Source organism: Lycium barbarum, chromosome 7 (assembly GCF_019175385.1).
Source record: "Lycium barbarum isolate Lr01 chromosome 7, ASM1917538v2, whole genome shotgun sequence".
In the NCBI taxonomy this organism is placed as follows: domain Eukaryota; kingdom Viridiplantae; phylum Streptophyta; class Magnoliopsida; order Solanales; family Solanaceae; genus Lycium; species Lycium barbarum.
The window spans coordinates 5,859,102-5,879,167 of NC_083343.1; the positions used below are offsets into that span (position 1 = coordinate 5,859,102).

Below are 20,066 nucleotides of genomic sequence, written 5' to 3' on the forward strand. Positions count from 1 at the left end.
CCTCATTGTTCAAAACAAAACACCGAGAAAATTCTGGAGAAAAAGAGAGAAGAGAGCTTAGAGAGAAAAGATCAATTTTGACCAAAATCTGAGCCTTGAAGCCTGTGAAGAGAAAAGTGTTATATGTTGCGTTGTCTCCAATTTGAGCTAAAAATCAACCAAAAAGAAGGGGTGGACGTGGTGGCTGCACACTTGAGGTAAGATTAAGGTTTCTTTTCATTGCTAATAAGTTTATTTAGAGTTCTACCGAACTAGAACGGAGAAAATAGTGTGATAAATTCGTTTGTTGGCGTTGTGAATTATGGAATGAGATTTGAAGAGAATTTTGATTGAAAATAAATGTATTCAACTTGTAGAATGTGGAGGATGTCTTTATTGATGTTGTTAGTATTAATTTCGACTCCCTTACGGAAATAAAATTATTAAATAGTTATATCGCAAATTTGGTTGGTTGAGAAATTTAGAAAATAATGTGTGGGCTGTTTTATGGCATACATTGGTATTGGAAATATTATGATTAATGTTGGTATTGTTGTTGTTGTTGTTGGTTGCTGAATTGAGAATTCGGGCTAGGAATATAAACAGGGGAGATGCTGCCCGATTTTCGGCAGAATATAAAATAGTATGATTTGAAATATGGTACAAATGTGCGACGAAAAGGCTAACATTAGCATAAATTCCTTTTAAATGTAGACTTACAAGCTTGGACGAATAATCATGCTTATAAGCGGTCGAACAGGTATGTAAGGCTTACCTTTCTTTCTTTTGGCATGATCTTTATGAAATAAGCAAATGACGTATATGTATGAATTCAAAGGAATCTCCTATTCTTAGAGCCACTAGGATGGCTAATATTCTTGGCTTCCATAAGTGTTCCATATGGCTTTGATGCAAATCCATGATGTCCGAAGTTTGTTGATATGTTTCCAAATGGCATTTGAAAGATAATTTATATGACTAAAGTTTTGGTTTTCAAATGTTAGCACGTTCGACTATTCCATTGAGTCCTTGATATATTTGGATATGTACATATGATTTCGAAAGCCATATTTGATTTGATCTATACGATATCCGAAAGATACTTGACATTATTATTGCTTCGATTTTCCAAAAATGGCTTCTGAAATGCTCGTAGAAGGTTCTGTACTTCAAACGTCCATAACTTTCTCATATTAAATCGGATTGACCCGAAACTTGTTTCTGAGCCTTCAGGTATCGTTAAGTATACTTGTCTATCGAGTCTTAGAATTGATATATTATGACATATGGATCGGGCCGTACGTTCCACGGCACTATATTGATACATTACGATATAAGGATCGGGTCGTACGTTCCACGGCATTATATTGATACATGACTTTCATTTATGATTTATGATGATGACATACATGACTTCCGTTTCAAAAGACAGGTGCTTTGACGTTTTTAAAGGCCATGCTTGGTTCTGGTAAGTATCTGTTTCAGTTATGATCTTCAAGTGTACGTATCTATCGAGTCTTGATTTATGTGCATGTGGTTTCGCACTACTCTGTTCGTGCAAGCCTCAATATGTTTATTCACCGAGTCCCGGGCCGAGTATGTTATCGTGCGTATTCCTCTGCATTGTTCACCGAGTCCCTCATGAGAGGGCCGAGTACGTTATATGGATATGATGATATGATTATGGCACCGAGTCCCATGATGGGTCGGGTACGGTATATGTGCACATGATTTCATTTACCGAGTCCCTTAATGGGCCGGGTACGGTATGACTTCATTCACCGAGTCCCTCACTAGAGGGTCGGGTACGGTATGTATATGTATATATATATGCATGCATGATGATATGAAAGCAGGATGACATGATTTTATCACTGAGTCCTTTAATGGGCTGGGTACGGTATGTACATGATATATGATGTTCGCACGCATGATTTCATTCACCGAGTCCCATAACGGGCCGGGTACGGTATGTGATAATGATATGCATGACTTATGTTTTAAAGGCAAGAGCTTTGGTATTCTGGACATTGTATATGTTTCTGTACTCCTTATGTCAGTTGTGATTTTTTTACTGTGATTCTTGCCTTACATGCTCAGTACATTTTCCGTACTGACCCCCTTTCTTCGGGGGCTGCGTTTCATGCCACGCAGGTACACCCATATGAGTAAAGGACATTGCTAGAAGATGCTTCAGATGGATTGGCAACTCCATTTGCTCCTGGAGTGTTTCCGAGTCAGAGTATGTGTGCTATGAAGTTTTGTTCGAAGTTAGAGACTTTGCAGACAGAGTCGTGGGTATTAGTTGTCAGTTCTGTAAGCGGCTCCATCAGCCGACATGTCATTTTGTGTTATGTGATAAATTCTATGTGATTATAGATTTTGCTTGATTTGAGAATAACGATGAAAAAGAATATTTCTGAAAGTTGTACTATGTATTCCATCTTCATTTGATTTAAAAGTCTGAGCAGATAATGTGTGCACTAAGAGTCTGAGGGTTCGCTCGGCCATAAGTAAGGATCGGGTGCCCATCACACCCTAGGGAGATTAGGGTGTGACACTGACCAACAACAAGCATGTCATCAACATAAAGTAATAGAATGATAAAGTCACTATCAGAGAATATTTGCACAAAAACACAATGATCTGAAGAAGTCTTCTTGTAGCCCTGCTGACTCATAAAAGAACCAAACTTCCTATACCACTGTCTGGGTACTTATTTCAAACCATACAAGCTCTTCTTCAACTTGCAAACATAATTCTCTTTACCCTTAACTTCAAAACCTTCTGGTTGCTCCATATATATTTCTTCATCTAATTCACCATGGAGAAAAACAGTTTTAACATCCATTTGCTCAACCTCTAAATCTAGACTTACAACCAAGCCTAGAACAATACGAATGGATGACATCTTAAAAAATGGAGAAAATATTTCATCAAAATCAACTCCATTTTTCTGATTAAAGCCCTTGACAACCAATCTAGCCTTGTACCGTGGAACTGGGTTACCATCTTCATGTTTCATCCTGAAATCCACCTATTTTTCAAAGCTTTTCTATCTCTAGGAAGCTTAACCAGATCAAATGTATGATTATCATGCAATGATTTAATCTCATCTTGCATAGCTTCAAACCAACTTTATTTTTCTTCACTGTCCATGGCTTCATCAAAACTTTGAGGTTCTCCCACATCAGTCAAGAGTACAAACTTATTGGGAGAATAATGAGATGAAGGTACTTTCTCTCTAATAGATCTTCTGAGATAACTCTTTGGAGCATCAATAGCAGCTGGTTGCTGGCCAACCACATCATCTTCCACTGGAGCATCAACAATATCATGCTGGTCATTCTAAACATGATTATTATCTTCATTATCAACTTGAGCTTCATCATTTTGAAGATTTTCTTCAGGTGCTATAGTCACAGGAACTGGATCAACATCAACTAAGCTCTCACTACTCTAAGAATCAACCTTCTCAGCTTTGTCAAAATCTTCAATTGTCTGTTCTTCAAAGAACACAACAATACGGCTTCCAAAAAGTTTCTTCTCAACTGGATCATAAAAACGATAGCCAAATTCGTCTTGACCATAACCAATGAAGATACACTGCCTAGTTTTAACTTCTAGCTTTGACCTCTCATCCTTAGGAACATGCACAAAGGCCTTACACCCGAAGACTCTCAGATGAGCATAAGAGACATCCTTAATAAACCAAACTTTGTCAGGGATAGGGCTGGGCGTTCGGTATTTTCAAAGTTAGGGTTCGGTAATTCGGTAATTGGTAATTGAAAGTATATACCAAATACCAAACTTTCAAACTTCGGTTAGGTATGGTATTCGGTAATACCATATTGAAATCGAAGTCCCACTGTATCAAGTATTCTGTGCTTTCAAAGTGAAATTAGGTGATCTTTCACTGTGATTTATATGGCCTTTCTAATTTAAAGGTAAGTGTTTCTAAGCATTTATGCAACAAGTGACATAAGAACAAATCGGAATATAAAGAATAACAAAAATCTGTCATATATAAATATTAAGCTGCTACAAACTTGAAAGAAAATCATATCTTAATTTCTAAAAATGTCATAAAGACTAGACTTTCACTCCAGCATAGGCATGACTAAAAACTCTGATCAGTGTTCCTGATGGGTAAGCCTAGCCTATGGCTATTGGGCTGGGCGTTCAATTTTATTAAATGGGCCTTTAGGCTTTATTAATTATTGGTTACAATTTTGGTATTCGGTATTTGCCGAATTACCGAACGGTATAATTGTAAATATCGAATACCGAAATCGAAATACCAAAGTTTATACTTTCAGTCCTAAAAACCGAACCTAAAACCGAATTACCGAATACTGAAATACCGAAATACCAAAATACCGAAATAGCCGGTTCGGTTTGGTAATTCGAGTTTCGGTATTTTAGCCCAGCCCTAGTCAGGGACATCACTATCCAAAGCAACAGTAGGAGATAAATTGATAACATAAGCAGCAGTATTAAGTGCTTCTGCCCAAAATGAATCTGGCAACTTAGCATCTAAAAGCAAACATCTAACCCTCTCAACTAGAGTTCTGTTCATCCTCTCTGCTAAACCATTTAACTGAGGAGTCTTTGGAGGAGTTTTCTAATGTCGAATACCCTGCTGTCTACAATAATTATCAAAAGGACCAATGTATTCACCACCATTATCTGATCGGATGCATTTTAGTTTCTTTCTTGTCTGTCTCTCAACCAAGGCCTGAAAAGTCTTGAACACATCAAGTACTTGATCCTTGGACTTTAAAGGAAATACCCAGAGTTTGCGAGAATGATTATCAATAAAAGTCACAAAGTAAAGTGCACCACCATCAGAACTTACTTTAAAAGGACCGCACAAATCAGAATGTACCAACTCCAGCAAATCAAGTTTTCTTGAAGGCGAATGACTCTGAAAGGAAACTCTTTTCTGTTTCCCGGCTAAGCAATGAACACATCTCTTTAACTTTGCTTGTTTCACTCCAGAAAGCAAATTCTTCTTAGCCAAGTTATCAATCCCTTTCTCGCTCATATGACTAAGCCTTCTATGCCATAACCCTGATGAAGTATCATTCTCCACCAAATTTACTGAGTCACCTAAATAGAGCCCTGAAATAAGTACAAGTCAGATATCTTGTTACCTCGAGCCATAATCATTGAACCTCTAAGAAGCTTTCACTGTCCACCACCAACAGTTTGATCATAACTCTCATCATCAAGTTTTCTTACAGAAATCAAATTCAGACGAACATCTGGAGCATGATTGACATTGTTAAGAACCAACCTCGAACCATTCTTACTTTTCAAGCAAACTGTGCCAATACCAAATACCTCAACCTCACTATCATTGCTCATTCGTAACATTCCAAAATTACCTGGAGTATAAGAAGAAAATAATTCCTTCTTTGGCTTGACATGAGAAGTGGCACCTGAATCCACAAACCAGGTAGACTCATCACAAACAAGATTGATATCATTTTTACCACAAGCAACAAGAAGATCATTTTCAGCAATAATAGCAACACATTTTTCATTATCGCCATCTTTATTTTGCTTTTTCTGGTCTCTCTTAAACTTGTAGCAATGTTTCTTGATGTGCCCTGTTAAGTGACAATATTCACATGTAAGATTCTTGTACCTGGAGGATCTTGACTTGCTTCTACTTTTACCTCTATCATTTTGACCTCTGAAACTGCTTCTACCCTGTCTTCAGTAATCAAAACATCGGAGTGTGAAGTTGAAGAAGACGAAGCTTGAGATATTCTTCTCATCTCTTCATTCAAAACATCACTTTTAGCATATTCCATAGTTACACCATCACTGGGAGCAGAATTAGTCAAAGAAAGTCGAAGAGTTTCCCAAGAGTCTGGCAGAGTATTAAGAAGCCAAAGTCCCTGTATTTTTTCATCAAACTTGACACCCATTCCAGACAGTTGATCAAGGAGACACTGAAAATTATTGATATTATCAGAAATAGGGTTGTCCTCTTTGTATCTAATATTCATCAATTGTTTCAGCAGGAACAACTTATTATTGCCTGTCTTCGAAGCATAAAGTGTCTCGAGCTTTTTCCACAAGCTCTTAGCATTTGTCTCATTCACAATATGATTTCGAACATTATCTTCAACCCATTGCCTAATATAGACACAACCCTGTAAGTGCTCAAATTCCCAATCCTCATCTTCAATAGACTCGGGTTTCTTAGAAGCAAACACAGGCAAATGCAATTTCTTGACAAATAGAAAATCTTTTATCTTGTCTTTCCAAATATGGTAACTACTGTCATTTAAGCAAACCATCTTGCTCATATTTGCCTCCATCATTTAAATAGACGATAAACACAACTAAATACAACCACAAGCTCTGATACCACTTTGTTGGGAAGAAACAAGCAACAACCAAATTGCATGTCGAGGTAACAGCGGAAGAAATACCCAAGTCAAAACTTCCCACATTATTTGAACCAAGAGAAGAAAATAAACACTAGCACAAATGGAAATCCGACAGCAACTATACCAACAACAAAATAGCAAAGCAAGCAAAAGTAAATCAATGCAAGAGACACCAAATTTACGGGGTAAAACCCCTTTAAGGTGAAGAGGAAGCATCCACAGGACCTCCATCCCACAAAAGCTCCACTATAATCAACAAGAGTTACAACAATGTTCTCCAAATGGCTACAACATAAAAACCAAATACGGAGCAACAATACATAAAAGATAGCACCAAAACTAGTGAAGAAAGGAGAGAAATCACCCCCCAAAAATGAGCTATTGTTCGTACTCGAAAACTGGAGCTACAGACTACAAAATTCGATCTCCACCGTTGAAATCCAAGAACCAGATGTTGAGAACCCTCAGTTCAAACTTCAGCACGATCAAACGGTTAACGAATCGGAAAACACAATTTTAAGTGGACTGTTGTGGCTGATTTTCACTGGTCCGAAAATCACCTCTTCTCTCTCAATTTTTCTCTCTATATGGCTGCTATGAATTCACTCTTGTGTTATAAAAATAAGACCTAAGTTGATCCTATATATAGAGGATTTTAGGGCAAAAGTGGTTTGGTCCAAATTGGAGTGGATTTTATTAATCCAATTCCACATAGGAAGGGAAAACCCAAAAACTCAACAATAAACTCACCTTCCAAATGAAAGAGCCTACGTCAGTACAAAAAATGCCAAAATTGGGACCATGAGACAGACAGCTGAAGCTGCTCAACTATGGCTTCTTATATAGGAGAATGCGATGAAAAGTAAAGGGGAAAATAAACTAACCCCCCCCCCCCCCGCCTTCCACCCCGCCTCATGATGAGTAATAAAAAAAAATGAGAAAAACACACACTATGATAATGTTGAGCTGCTATAAAAATAAAATAAAAAATCTCAGTATCAATCTATATTAGTTTTGTCGTGGTTATGTGAATTGTAACAATTTGTCCTACTTCATGATCGTATATGTTTTTTCCTGTATTTGATGGACTTTTTACGCCAATTTTGGTAATTTTTACGATTGAATTTATCTCTTTCTTTACTTGAGTGTAAGTAAAACTAATTGAACAACTTTTATGGAGTTCGGTTGCATTATCAGTGTATCCATATCAGCATTAACTTATCAAAGAAAAAGACAAGGGTTATAGTAGTGTGTTTTTTTTTTTTTTTTTGAATTTTCGTAATTGTTAGTGATTTAATTTCAAAGGTAGGAAGATCTACACTCTTTTTGAGGAAGAATTAGATTTAAAATGCATCATTAGATCGTAATAACAATGTAGCATATTTTGCTATGGGACTTCTATTTTTTTTTTTTCCTATTTCGAAAATGTTTAATATCTTATTCTGTTCTCGAAATAAAACTAAGAAGCTTTATTGATGAAGGTCAAGAAGAATAAAGTAGTGAATTTTTCAATAATGCACAACTTTTAGTAGTACATATGGCTCTCAATTGAACTGTCATTTCTTTTGTTCGTAGGTGTAAATATTGATAGTAACATGATACATTTGGTTACGTTGATCATGTGGCATTGGATGATGCGTAAGAAATGAGCGACTAAGTCATATACTTGGGTTTGATTTCGTAAGTGCGTTAAAAGAAGAAAAAATTATGCAATATGGCAAACATTTAAACGGTATTTACGATAATTGTTAAATTTCAACAATTACAAAATATAGCTAGATTTTGGGTTTTATAGCAAAATATACAATACACATGTGCGCTTGCACGTTTTCAGCTGATACCCATCTGATACAGTTAATACCCACCGCCAGAAAACAGTTGTTTTGTTGATACAATTAATATCCTCCTGATACAACAATTGTAGCTACATTTTATAAATACGCAAATTGTACTGTTTATGAAATTTCCTCTTAAAAGAAAAGCACAACAAAATGAAATATGTGGCTCAATTCTGCATAAGTCTGTGTATATAATTTTTATGTTTATCACGATTTATCAAAGATGGAACCATGCTTTTGTATTTGTGCTATTATTGTTATTCTAATTTCTAAACTATCTACTTCTATTTAGAGTTCCAATCAAATATACATGCACGAGACACATTCAAATGATATCAAAACTCAGATTGTTGGGCCCCCGCTATGCACAAGCAACACTACTCTAGTTAAAGGTATATATGTAGTATCAAGTAAGCAACAAAAATATAATATTCACTTGTCTATATTTACACGTAAATTTCCCAAAACTATGAAGTTTGGCCTGATCTATTTTTACATAGAAGCATGCTTACAGTTAATACCAATGGTAGTGAACTGTACTAATGTTTTAATCAAGCTAAGTGATAAGAAAAGAAAAGGAAAATTTGTGATCTTTCAATTTACGTTTAAATATAGATAAAAAGACTAGTGATGTGAATTCAAATAAATAGTTATTTCAAAGTCCAATAATTTATCCTATGTGTGTCATAAAAGCTACTCACTCCGTTCTATTTTATGTGAATTAAGATGTTATTATTTTGGGGGTCAAATAGTTTATTTATTGACTACAATTTTCCTAAACTTTTGAAAAATATTTCGAATCATTAGTTATATTGATGACTTATAATACTTTTTGTGTAGTTTTCAAATATGTAAATTTTATTTTTAACTTTTGAAAATTCTGCACCAAAACACATAGTTAAATTCTATGTGCGCCATAAAAGCTACTAACTCCGTTCTATTTTATGTGAATTAAGATGTTATTATTTTCTGGGTCAAATAGTTTATTCATTGACTACAATTTTTCCAAACTTTTTAAAAATATTTCGAATCATTAGTTATATTAATGACTTGTAATACTTTTTGTGTAGTTTTCAAATATGTAATTTTTATTTTTAAGCTTTTGAAAAATCTGCACCAGAACTCATAGTTAAAAATTAAGTATTTGACCCTCGTACTCTGAACACCTTCACATAAATTGGGACAGAGAGAGTTGTTTACACACCTTTTTATCACACTATCCATTCATAAAACCTCACATTTCATGAGAGGTCCAAAATACCACTCTAAGTTATGACAAAAGCCCTTGTACGTATTAATTTGCTACTTTAGCTGAAACTCAAATACGAAGCAACCTCCAAAAGTTGGATCAAACTCCCTCGGTCTCAATTTATATATGTGGCACAATTTGAATCTCAAAAGTCAAATAGTTTAATTTTGATCGTGAATTAGGACATAGAATTTTTAAATTTTTGAAATAAAATTTATATATTTAAAAACTGCGTAGAAAGTATTATAAGTCAGAAATTGACAATTCAAAATATTTAAAAGATATATGAAAAATTACGATCAAATAAAGGCTAGTTTGAATCTCGAAATCTGAAAGGTGGCACATACATTGGGACGGGTTGAGTATTTAACACCACCAGTGTCATTGTTCACACCTTTCTTTGGTTTTTTATAAGAATTTCCTGATACACAATTTTTTCTAAAAAATTACACCAATATATTTTTATCTTAGAACATGCAGTAACTTACCATAATTGTGAAGAAAAGTACATATAGTAATATAATTTAAAACTAGGTTAAGATGATGTAAACATTAATGCATACATTACTCCTATATATTTATTTACTATAATTGATCTTATAAGTCACTTATTAAATACTTATTAATAACATTTTTTTAAAATAATAAATCAAACACTTATTTTATTTTCTCAAGCACTCCTATCTGTCAATGATTTTACTGCTCTTAACCAGTGAACAAATGTCCATCATCTTTTATTGGACGTGTCTATTGAAAACAACTTCTCTATCTCCCAAGATAGGAGTAAGTTCCGCGTACAATGTACTCTCCCCAAACTCCACTTATAAGATTACACTGAGTATGTAATTGTTAATTTTTGTCGTAACCAACTGCACCGCCCATTATCCCTCATGCCACAGGGATCTTTCTGTTCTCCCTCATCTTTTTGGTCTCCCATCAAACAACCAAATGAAAAAATTACCCCCTTTTTTTATATCGTATAACATGCAATAACTTAATATAATTGTGTATACATGTACATATAGTAATATAATCTAAAGTAGCTTAAGATACGGTAAACATTAATGCATATATTGATTAGCACTTATCAGTCCCTTATTATATACTTATTACACCCTCCATCCCAATTTAAGTGGTACAATTGTAATTTCGAGAGTCAGCCAAGTTTTTCTTTGATCGGAATTCTTTTTATGTATCTTTTAAATATTTTAAGTTATTAATTATTGTGATTTATATTACTTCTTACGCAGTTTCAAAATATATAAACCTTTTTTAAAAAAAAAAAACTTAAAGCTTCTATGTTTGAATTCATAGTCAACGTTTAGAAGTTTGATTTTTGAAATTCTAACTGTGTCACATAAGTTGGGACAGAGAGAATAATACTTTTTATCAAAAATCAAATAACAACAACATACCCAGTGTGATCCTACAAGTTGATTCTGGAGAAGGAGGGATATGCGCAGATTTACCCGTATCTTGGAAGATAGAGAGAGGTTGTTTACACCCAAACAAAAATTCATCCAACATAATTTTGAAAAGGAAACAAAGACAGAAAAATAATACAATGAAGAAGACAGAAATTTCTAAACTAACATTACTTCTACATCTTTTTCTGTCATTAGGAGATATGAGAACAGACTACAACATGGCAAATTCTATGACAGGTACACAATATATCATGATCTTTTTCTTCTTAGTCCAATAACATAAAAACAAACAAGAGCTCCAGCTTTTTAATAGAAATTCGGAGCAACAAAATGAAAATTAAACTAGTTTTTATAAAATTAAAAGAAAAGGAGATTTAAGAAATGTGCGGCAATATTGGATGACAAGTGTCGGTGGTTTCACATGCTCCCTGGAGGAGCAAGGGAAAGCTCAAGATTGAGAGGCTCTAGCTGACTCTGGATCTCATGCCCATTGTCGTCGTTAGCGCCACCATAGTTAGCATTTTGACGGTAATCCCCAGTTGTCTGAGGAAAATTATTTACGAAAATGTGGCCCCATAACAACCGAATGGCTAGATCGTAGAACAAAGCAGCTTCCTCCGGCGTATCAAAAGTCCCGAGCAAGATATGTGTCCCTTGGCCGAGTTCTCTGGTCTCAGCTATGTACCTCCCTGATGGCATCTTCCTCACACCAGTATAATGCACCTCATTTAGGGGAACTGCTATCATCACCGCCGCGTCACTATTTTCCTTATGCGCCATCTAAAAAATGAAAGGAATTTAGTATATAGAGAAGAAAGAAGAAGTGAGGAAATAGGATAAAGAAGAGTGGTTTATATAGCCACCTGTCAAGGGGTTTTGTGAGGGTCCAATTTAGGTGGAATTTGACTTTAGGGTGTGTTTGTTTCAAGAAAGATATTTTCCTAAAGGGGGTTTGTGGGGGTCCAATTTAGGTGGAATTTGACTTTAGGGTGTGTTTGTTTCATGAAACATATTTTCATAAAAAATATTTTTTGGAAATAAGTGAATTTCTTACTTAATTTTTAGTGTTTGGTAAGAAGCAAAAAGATATCATCCCAAAAATAATTATGTAATATAGAAAAATGCTATGGGGCGGGATGGTGAGGAGTGGGGGTCCCGGGATGAAAGGGGTGGGGGTTGGGGGCGTTAGGTAGGTGGTGAGGAGACAATGAACTTGGAATATCACTTATGGAACTTGTTTTTCCAACTTACGTTAGGAAAGTCAGTTTTCTCATTTTTAAGGTACTAGTTATACGAAAGAAAATATTTTTCAAAACATTTTGACCAATCAAACTTGAGAAAATTGGATGGGGGCGGGGGGTGGAGGGGGGAGTTCCTCTAGATCAAACACACAGTTAGTTGATGACATTTTCATTTTTTTTTTCCAATACGTCGGAAGTGGTACACACATCTGTGTCTTCCAGTACCCCCAAAACCTCGTGTAAAAGGAAAGATGAAATCTTTTTTCAGTAGCTTTTTTGTCCTTTTTTATTGATTACTCACCTTTCTTATTTTTTCCGAATTCAAGAAAATATGAAGATCTAAAAATGTTTTTAGGGGTTCATGTGGGGATCACCAATCAATTTACAAAATTAAATTCCATTTCAGTTTGTAGTTGATATGTTAAAAGTAAGGTTTTCTCGAATATTTTTTTCAGTATTGGAATATTTCATAATGGATCACCAATCAATTTACAAAATTAAATTCCATTTCAGTTTGTAGTTGATATGTTAAAGTAAGGTTTTCTCGAATATTTTTCAGTAATGAAATATTTCCTATGCGCCGGCGGATTACGTATTATATGTACGGAAAGTATAACCGTAATTTTAGCTGACATAGATTATATATTATATACACGACAAATTTAACTGTTATTTAAATAAAAAATTATGTCTGTCGTTTTGCGGAATAGTAATAAGTTCAGTATAACCGTTATTTTAGCTGATGCAATTACATATTATATATACGACAAATATAAATAAAAATTATGTTTGTTGTTTTGCGTCGTCATGTAATCAATAGATCATATCTTTTTAGGTTATGCATGTGGGTGCATATTCAGAAAATAATTAACTAAACGACAAAGAACTTGATTATTATTATAAGCTAAAACGAAGAAAACAATTAAATTATTAGATGTGCTTGTTAGATTTTCAAAGGTTTTAGGACTAATGCAATATATAGCCAGCAAATAATTAATTTTTAAACATATAAATTCAAGGGTTAAATTAATATGAAGCTTTGATAAGTTTACGATTGATTAGTAATCTTTGTTAATCGGAATTCCTAAATCCTACAACAAAAACATTTATTAGGAATGCATAATTTAGTTAACATAAACAACTTTGAATTGACATTAGGAATGCATAATTTAGTTAACATAAACAACTTTGTATTGATATGTTTATAGTCTACATTTAGCTACATTTTTGCATCTCAATTACCATAATACATTGAAAACAAATATAATAATGGAAGCATGACGTGATAATCTTTCTATAGAAATTTTTAATAGTTTTCTAAAAATTCATATCGGAGTAATAATTATTGAATAATAATGTACTAATGGGTAGTTATTAGTTAATTAATTACCTAAAATCTAAAATTATGTGAATCTTGTCTTGGGCTTCTTTTTTTTTTGAGTCCGCTAGGAATACTTACCAAAATGTTTTCATTAATCATAACCAAACACCAGTGCCCAAAGGTAACTAAATCATTAATCGGCAATACTCAAATGTAAGTAAATCATTAATTAGTTTAAATGTAATTCCTAGCAATTATAATTCAAAAATAAGGAAGACGACACGTGGAAGCTCGTCAATTGAAACCGACAATAACTGGTATGAAATAGAATTATTGGCGTGCTTTGGGTATTTGATTAAGTGATAAACAATTTCCCACTATCTAGCTGATGTTATATGATTGCATGTCTTTTTTCTTTTCTTATTTTTTCAACATGACACGCACTGTTCTTACAACTAAAGCAACATTTCTTTATTTACATCAATTTTATACTTTTTAAAAAAATCAAGAAAATGTATATAGCAAAAGAAAATGCTTTATAAGGTCTTTTGTTTAGGGATACACATTTAAAGTTACAAGATAAATTGTAACAAATGTATATTTTTGTCGATACTACAAGAGTAATTAGATACTTTATCACGCCCTGAACCTGGGCCTAAACGTAACACGGCACATGGTGCCTAAGCTACTGGATTGAAAAATGAAATAGTTAATTAATTAAATAAATAAAAGTTTCATTCATCGATTTATCTTTGAGAAATTAATAAATATTGAATGATATTTTGATCACACATTTTAGAGAATAACTGAATAAACAACAAAGTACTTGATTATTTGTCACGACCCATATCCCGTTGTGCCGTGAGGACACCTACCCAAACCAGTAGGTGAACCCCAAATGAAAAGCAAGCCTCAGATTATAAATTTAAATGCGAAAATTAAAAGAAAACAACCGATCATACTAAATATGCCTTAATAACTTAAGTATGAACAATTTTAAGCCAAACACCTTCCCAATACCTGGAAGTCATAAGTACAAGAGCTACTAATCCATAATACAAGTCTTAAATTAATACATAACACTGTCCGAAATGGAGAAAGACAGATAATAAAGATAAGAGAGAAGTCTAGTGCTATGGGACCATTATCATCTCACTCTAGACTCCAAAGTATGCCTCAGCGATCAACAGAGTCTCGATCGCTACTCGAACATGAATCTGAACCTGCACACAAAAGATGCAGCAAGTGTAGAGTTAGTACGGAAAGCACATGTACCCAGCAACATAGTTGACTGGCCCTAAACTATAGTATTGGCGAGGGTTGGTTTTTACGATACTCCCCTTCTTGCTTTGTTAGGTTGGTACTTACGATACTCCCCTTCTTGGTTTGTTAGGTTAGTACTTATGATACTCCCCTTCTTGCTTTGTTAGTTTCAACATTCACAATTTATAAGCATTCAATAAATAAGAAGATATCCACAATTAATTCGATCATAAGGTCCATTCCTTTTTAAGTATAATCCTGAAGATTTAACCTATTTCATCATTTAAGACAAGTATAACTATAAATCTTCAATCTTTCCATCAATTAGGACAAGAATAAGCATGAAGATCCCATCTTTATATCAATTATGGCAAGTATAAGCATAAAGATTCCATCTTTATATCCCTTAACGCACCTATGGCATAAAAATCAAGTCAAACAAGCATAAATGGTATGTTATGTAAAGGAATGTATGCAATGCAAGTGAATAGTATGTAATGCAATAGCCATATGCACCGATATACACACGTTCCTGCTGTAACGACCCGTTTGGTCGTTTTGAGCTTTTTGACTTCTTTCCCCCAAAATACACTTCCCATAATTTTATTTCGGCATTTATGACTTGCAAGAAGGGGTGGAGCGGTTCTCGAGGCAATCAGGCGGGTCTTGGTTGGTTTTGAGGATTCTAGAGATTTCTAAGTTCAATAAGTAGAAGAGAGTTGACTAATAGTTGTTGGATAATTGCGTCCGGATTCGAATTCTGATAGTTCTATTAGGTTCGAAAGATGATTTTTGACTTAGTTAAGCCTTTGGTTCAATCCTGAGTTGTCCGTTTATGTTTCGAGCAATTGGTTGGAAATGTTGGTTTTGGTTTGGTTGGAGTTGACTTCGGTCAACACTAGGTCAAGACAACCTCTTTTGGAAATTCCGAGTGTGCGAGTGAGTTTGTCGCGTGTTTTAGGAATGGTATGCATGTTTTGTTTGTGTCCGAGAGGTCTCGAATGAGTATCGGGTATTGGATCGAAATTTGAAAATTCCATCATTGTTTCTGGTTTCTGGTGGGCCGCAGGTGCGAGATTGGGTTAGTTAGGTTTGGCCTGCTTGTGCGGAAATTGGGGCGCAGGAGCGAGGCGGCCTCGGTGCGAAAATGTCCGCACCTGCAGAATCAGGCTGGATAAGTGGACCCCATAATTTGCTTTTTTTTTTCTTTTTTTTATAATTAATGAAATTGGTGACTCAATTGGGGCGAGATTTTCATGAACTTAGGATATTGACTATTTAAATTATGGGAAGCATGTTTCTAACTTTAAATTTCGATTTTGCCCTTGTGGGCCCGGGGTCACTTTTTCGATTGTTTTTTCGGATTCCGTTTGGATGTATAGCAATATAGGCGTCCATAGATTTGTATACTAATGTAGAGTATTTATTTGATAGACTTCGATCGTTCAGAGGCTCTTCGCAAAGGGAAAGCTTTGGCTTGACTGTTTGTGACTCCCGCTCGGCCTTCGAGGTGGGTTATGACTTATCCTTGTTAGACTCCGATTAGAGAATCATATGTAATGGTAGATGTTGACGGGAAAAGCATGATAGGACTTCAGGCATAGTTGTGGTGATCAATCCACTGGTTTGATATGGATGTTGTTATGTGGGCCTGTCGCCATTTTTGTCATTAACTTGTGATTGTTGATCTATTTACTTAGTCACCTGATATCTAACTTATCTCATGGAAAGGGAAGGATTATATATACTGATGACTTGATTTGTGTTCGGCATTCATGATATGAAATTATTGGTTCCATGATTTACTACGATGTTCAGTTGAATTCCATGCATTGACATGCCATCCATTTTCATGCATGACTGGTTACTATGATGAGAAAGTGATGAAAGTTGTGTGGTAAATGATAACAATGATATCCTGTGTGGTAAATGGTAACGATGATAGCCTATATGGCAAATGGTAACAATGATAGCCAGAGTGGCCAGGGGCGGACCCACCTTGTTACAAGAGAGTTCAGTTGAACCCACTTCGTTGGGAAAAAATATTATTTCTACATGTTAATTTGGCTGATAAAACGCAAATTTTAAGGTATCTAAAACAAATGAACCCACTTGAAGCAAGCGGAAGTTGTAGTGCAGCAGTGTAAGTGGGTTCAAAGTTCTCTTGTGATTAGTCCGATGTTCGATTCTCGGTGAATTTTGTTTAACATAAAATTTTCAACGCAGCTTTTTTGATAGTCATAACGTAATTGCCTCAATCTCTGTTTGTAATGACTTTTGATATACTTGTACTCCATTACCTTACTTATGGTTTATAACAATAATACGTTAGTAAGTAGTAGTACTAGTATTTATTTGTGATTCAAATAAGTTGAGAAATCATTTATTTATTTATTCGGATTAATTCTGGGATAACCGGGTCGGGCATGGAGACTATCCGACCCGTATCTTGGCTTGGCAAATCTGCAGCCATGGCGTGGTCGCCTCTCCTTCGTCCGATCTCTTTGCACATCTGAGCCTCTAATTACTGAATAACACACAAACTAAAACTTTTTAACGTTTTGTTCTTTGAAACTTAAATTACTTTTTGCTCCAAAGTTTCTGTTCAAAAGAATGAGGCTTTTAGTCTTCTTTGGTATGCAATTTTTTTTTTCTCCGATTAACTTCTGGCTACTGATACTTCATTGGTTTTATAGTAAGTGATGTTTTTAGCTGATACAAATTTCTTAAGAAATTATTCATTTTTAGAAAATTATGAGTGTTTTTACTAATTTATTTCTAATTAAACTTTACATATTTCGTTGATTACGTAAATAAGGGTAATTTTGAAAGAATAAAATCAATTCTTCTTGAAATCGTAAAGCACTATTTCTTTTGAAATAAAATAAAAAATGTAAAACATCATTTATTTAGAAATAGAGAGACTAATATTTAATTATCTTAATTAATACTCCCTCCAATTCAAAATAATTGATACTCTAGGCTTGAACACGTTAATTAAGAGGGTTTCAAATAAAATATTCTTAATTATGATTTTTTTTCTTTTTAGCTTCAGATAATTGTCATTGGGATAAAAAATGTGTCAAGAATAAAAAAAAATTAAAAAAAGAATTAAATTTCTTTTTGGTTTTATGAATTGTCAAATTTTTTTTAATCATATTTTAAAGGCTGAAACATCAATTAATTTGAACTGGATGGAGCATTAATGTAAGAGTACAAAAGATGAAATTTTGTTTGGCCATCAATTTTTAAATCATGATTTTAAATCAGCGTTTGAATATGCATTTAAAATCATGATTTTAATTTTTTAAAATATAAAATTTAACCTATAAATTTATATTTTATAAAAAAAGACTCATAAGTTAATATATATTTTTAACAATTATTCCCATCAATCATTTATCAATCTCATTAACTTTTATCAAATTTTATATATGTCTATCAATCTATCTTTAGTACTGTTATCAAATAGCTTTTTTCTTGTAGCGAACTAACGCAACAAATTATAGCGGTAGTGAAATGTTACCTCGTAAATTACCATTTACCTCAAAGAATCACAACAATATTAACGGTGGACAAGTTCCCATGTCCCACATGCTGTTTATGAGTCAGACAATGATGTGAAATTTGATCCAAAAACACACACAACCACAGACATATCTTCCTCAAAATGTGCCACATAACCCCTCTAGATTCTTCCATGCAACAGTGTTTGTGTATATACACGACACCAAAACCTCAAAAGTGAAGTACGGAAAATTATTTGGTGACGAACCAAAAATTTCCCTAGCAGAGAAAGGTTAGCCCAGTAAGAAAATGAGGTAAAAACAGAGAGTTTTGGGATTTTCTTTACAAGGGTGGTTGACCCTCTCTGTTTACCCAATGATTTTTCAAAAAAAAAAAAAATCATAAACCAACAACCCTTGGATTCATGTTAATTTCCTGGAAATTATTGGATCATTGTACATGCAATACTACTATATTCCTCAACAACTACATCCATATTTCTGTTTCTTTGTGTTTGTGTTTGTTGGTTGTTTTTCTCCTTCTTGGTTCATGATAATGATAGAGGCAGTGATGATAATGATGTTCTATTCTGGGCTAACCGGGTCGGGCATGGAGACTATCCGACCCGTATCTTGGCTTGGCAGGTGATTTTGCAGCCATGGCGTGGTCGCCTCTCCTTCGTCCGATCTCTTTGCACATCTGAGCCTCTAATTACTGAATAACACAACTAGAACTATTTTGTTCTTTGAAACTTAATTACTTTTTGCTCCAAAGTTTCAGCTCAAGCTTCGGTTCTAAAGAATGAGCCTTCACTCTTCTTTGGTATGCTATTTTTTTTTATTATTTTCAAATTAACTTTTGGTTACGGATATTTCATCCGTTTTATAATAGGTGGTGTTTTTAATATATACACATTTTTTAAGAAATTTTTTAAATTGCTTATTCTTGAAAAATTAGAAGTGTTTTTGAAATTCTAAAGAATCATTTATTTTAAAATAAAATAAATAGTCTTTAACACTATATATTTAAAAACAAAGAGACTAATGTTTATCTTAATTGGTACTTCCACCAATTCAAAGTAATTGATACTTTAGGCTTGGACACGTGAATTAAGAGGGTTTCGAATAAAGTACCTTTAATATGATTTCTTTTTTTCTTTTTAGCTTGAAATAATTATCACCCGAATAAGAAATGTGTTAAGGACAAATTTTAAAAAAAAAAAAAAAATTGGTTTTGTGAAATGTTAATTTTGGTATTGTGAAATGTCAATTTTTTAAAGGTTAAAACATCAATTATTTTGAATTGAATGGAGTATTAATCAAAGAGTACAACTGATAACATGGTATAATTGTCAATTAGTGTAACAACTTTTTTATAGCGTTATCTCAGAAAATATGAAATTTTGTCTAAAATCTGTATCTTCTTTATATGATAACCGTTTTATTTTTGTCTTATTTCAAGTTATTTTTTCTCTATTATAAACTTTTTACTTTGTGAAAAAATAATAGTAAACTTGTTAGAGCCTATTTGGATGGGCTTAAAAAAAGTAGCTTATAATAAAAAATAAAAAAAAATATAGTAGCTTATAAGCCGGCCAGTCAAACAATCAAAAAAACTGAAAACAATTTATAAGTTGTTTTCAGCAACTTATAAGCTAAGCCAAATAGGCTTTTAGTCTTGTCTTCTTTTTCAAAAATTTAATCTACTTTAAATTTTGCACTTAAGAATTAGAAGATACTTTTTGCTTTTCTAAGAAGAAAAAGAAAGAGAAAGAGTCAATATTGTTTTTAGGAAAGTGTTATATCCCGTATTTTTTAACGTCAGATTATTTGCT

General features: G+C 33.8%; 1 protein-coding gene across 1 annotated transcript; it reads right to left on the reverse strand.

Annotated features, from left to right (window-relative positions):
* Nucleotides 1–11,317: 11,317 nt before the first annotated feature.
* Nucleotides 11,318–11,680, reverse strand: LOC132601209 (ethylene-responsive transcription factor 12-like). Its single transcript, XM_060314317.1, has one exon. It carries the CDS (start codon nucleotides 11,678–11,680, stop codon nucleotides 11,318–11,320), a length of 363 nt encoding a protein of 120 aa, XP_060170300.1.
* Nucleotides 11,681–20,066: the final 8,386 nt, after the last annotated feature.

Coding starts and splice junctions, on each gene's coding strand:
- LOC132601209 (XM_060314317.1), bottom strand. CDS start 11,680: ATGGCGCATAAGGAAAATAGTGACGCGGCGGTGATGATAGCAGTTCCC.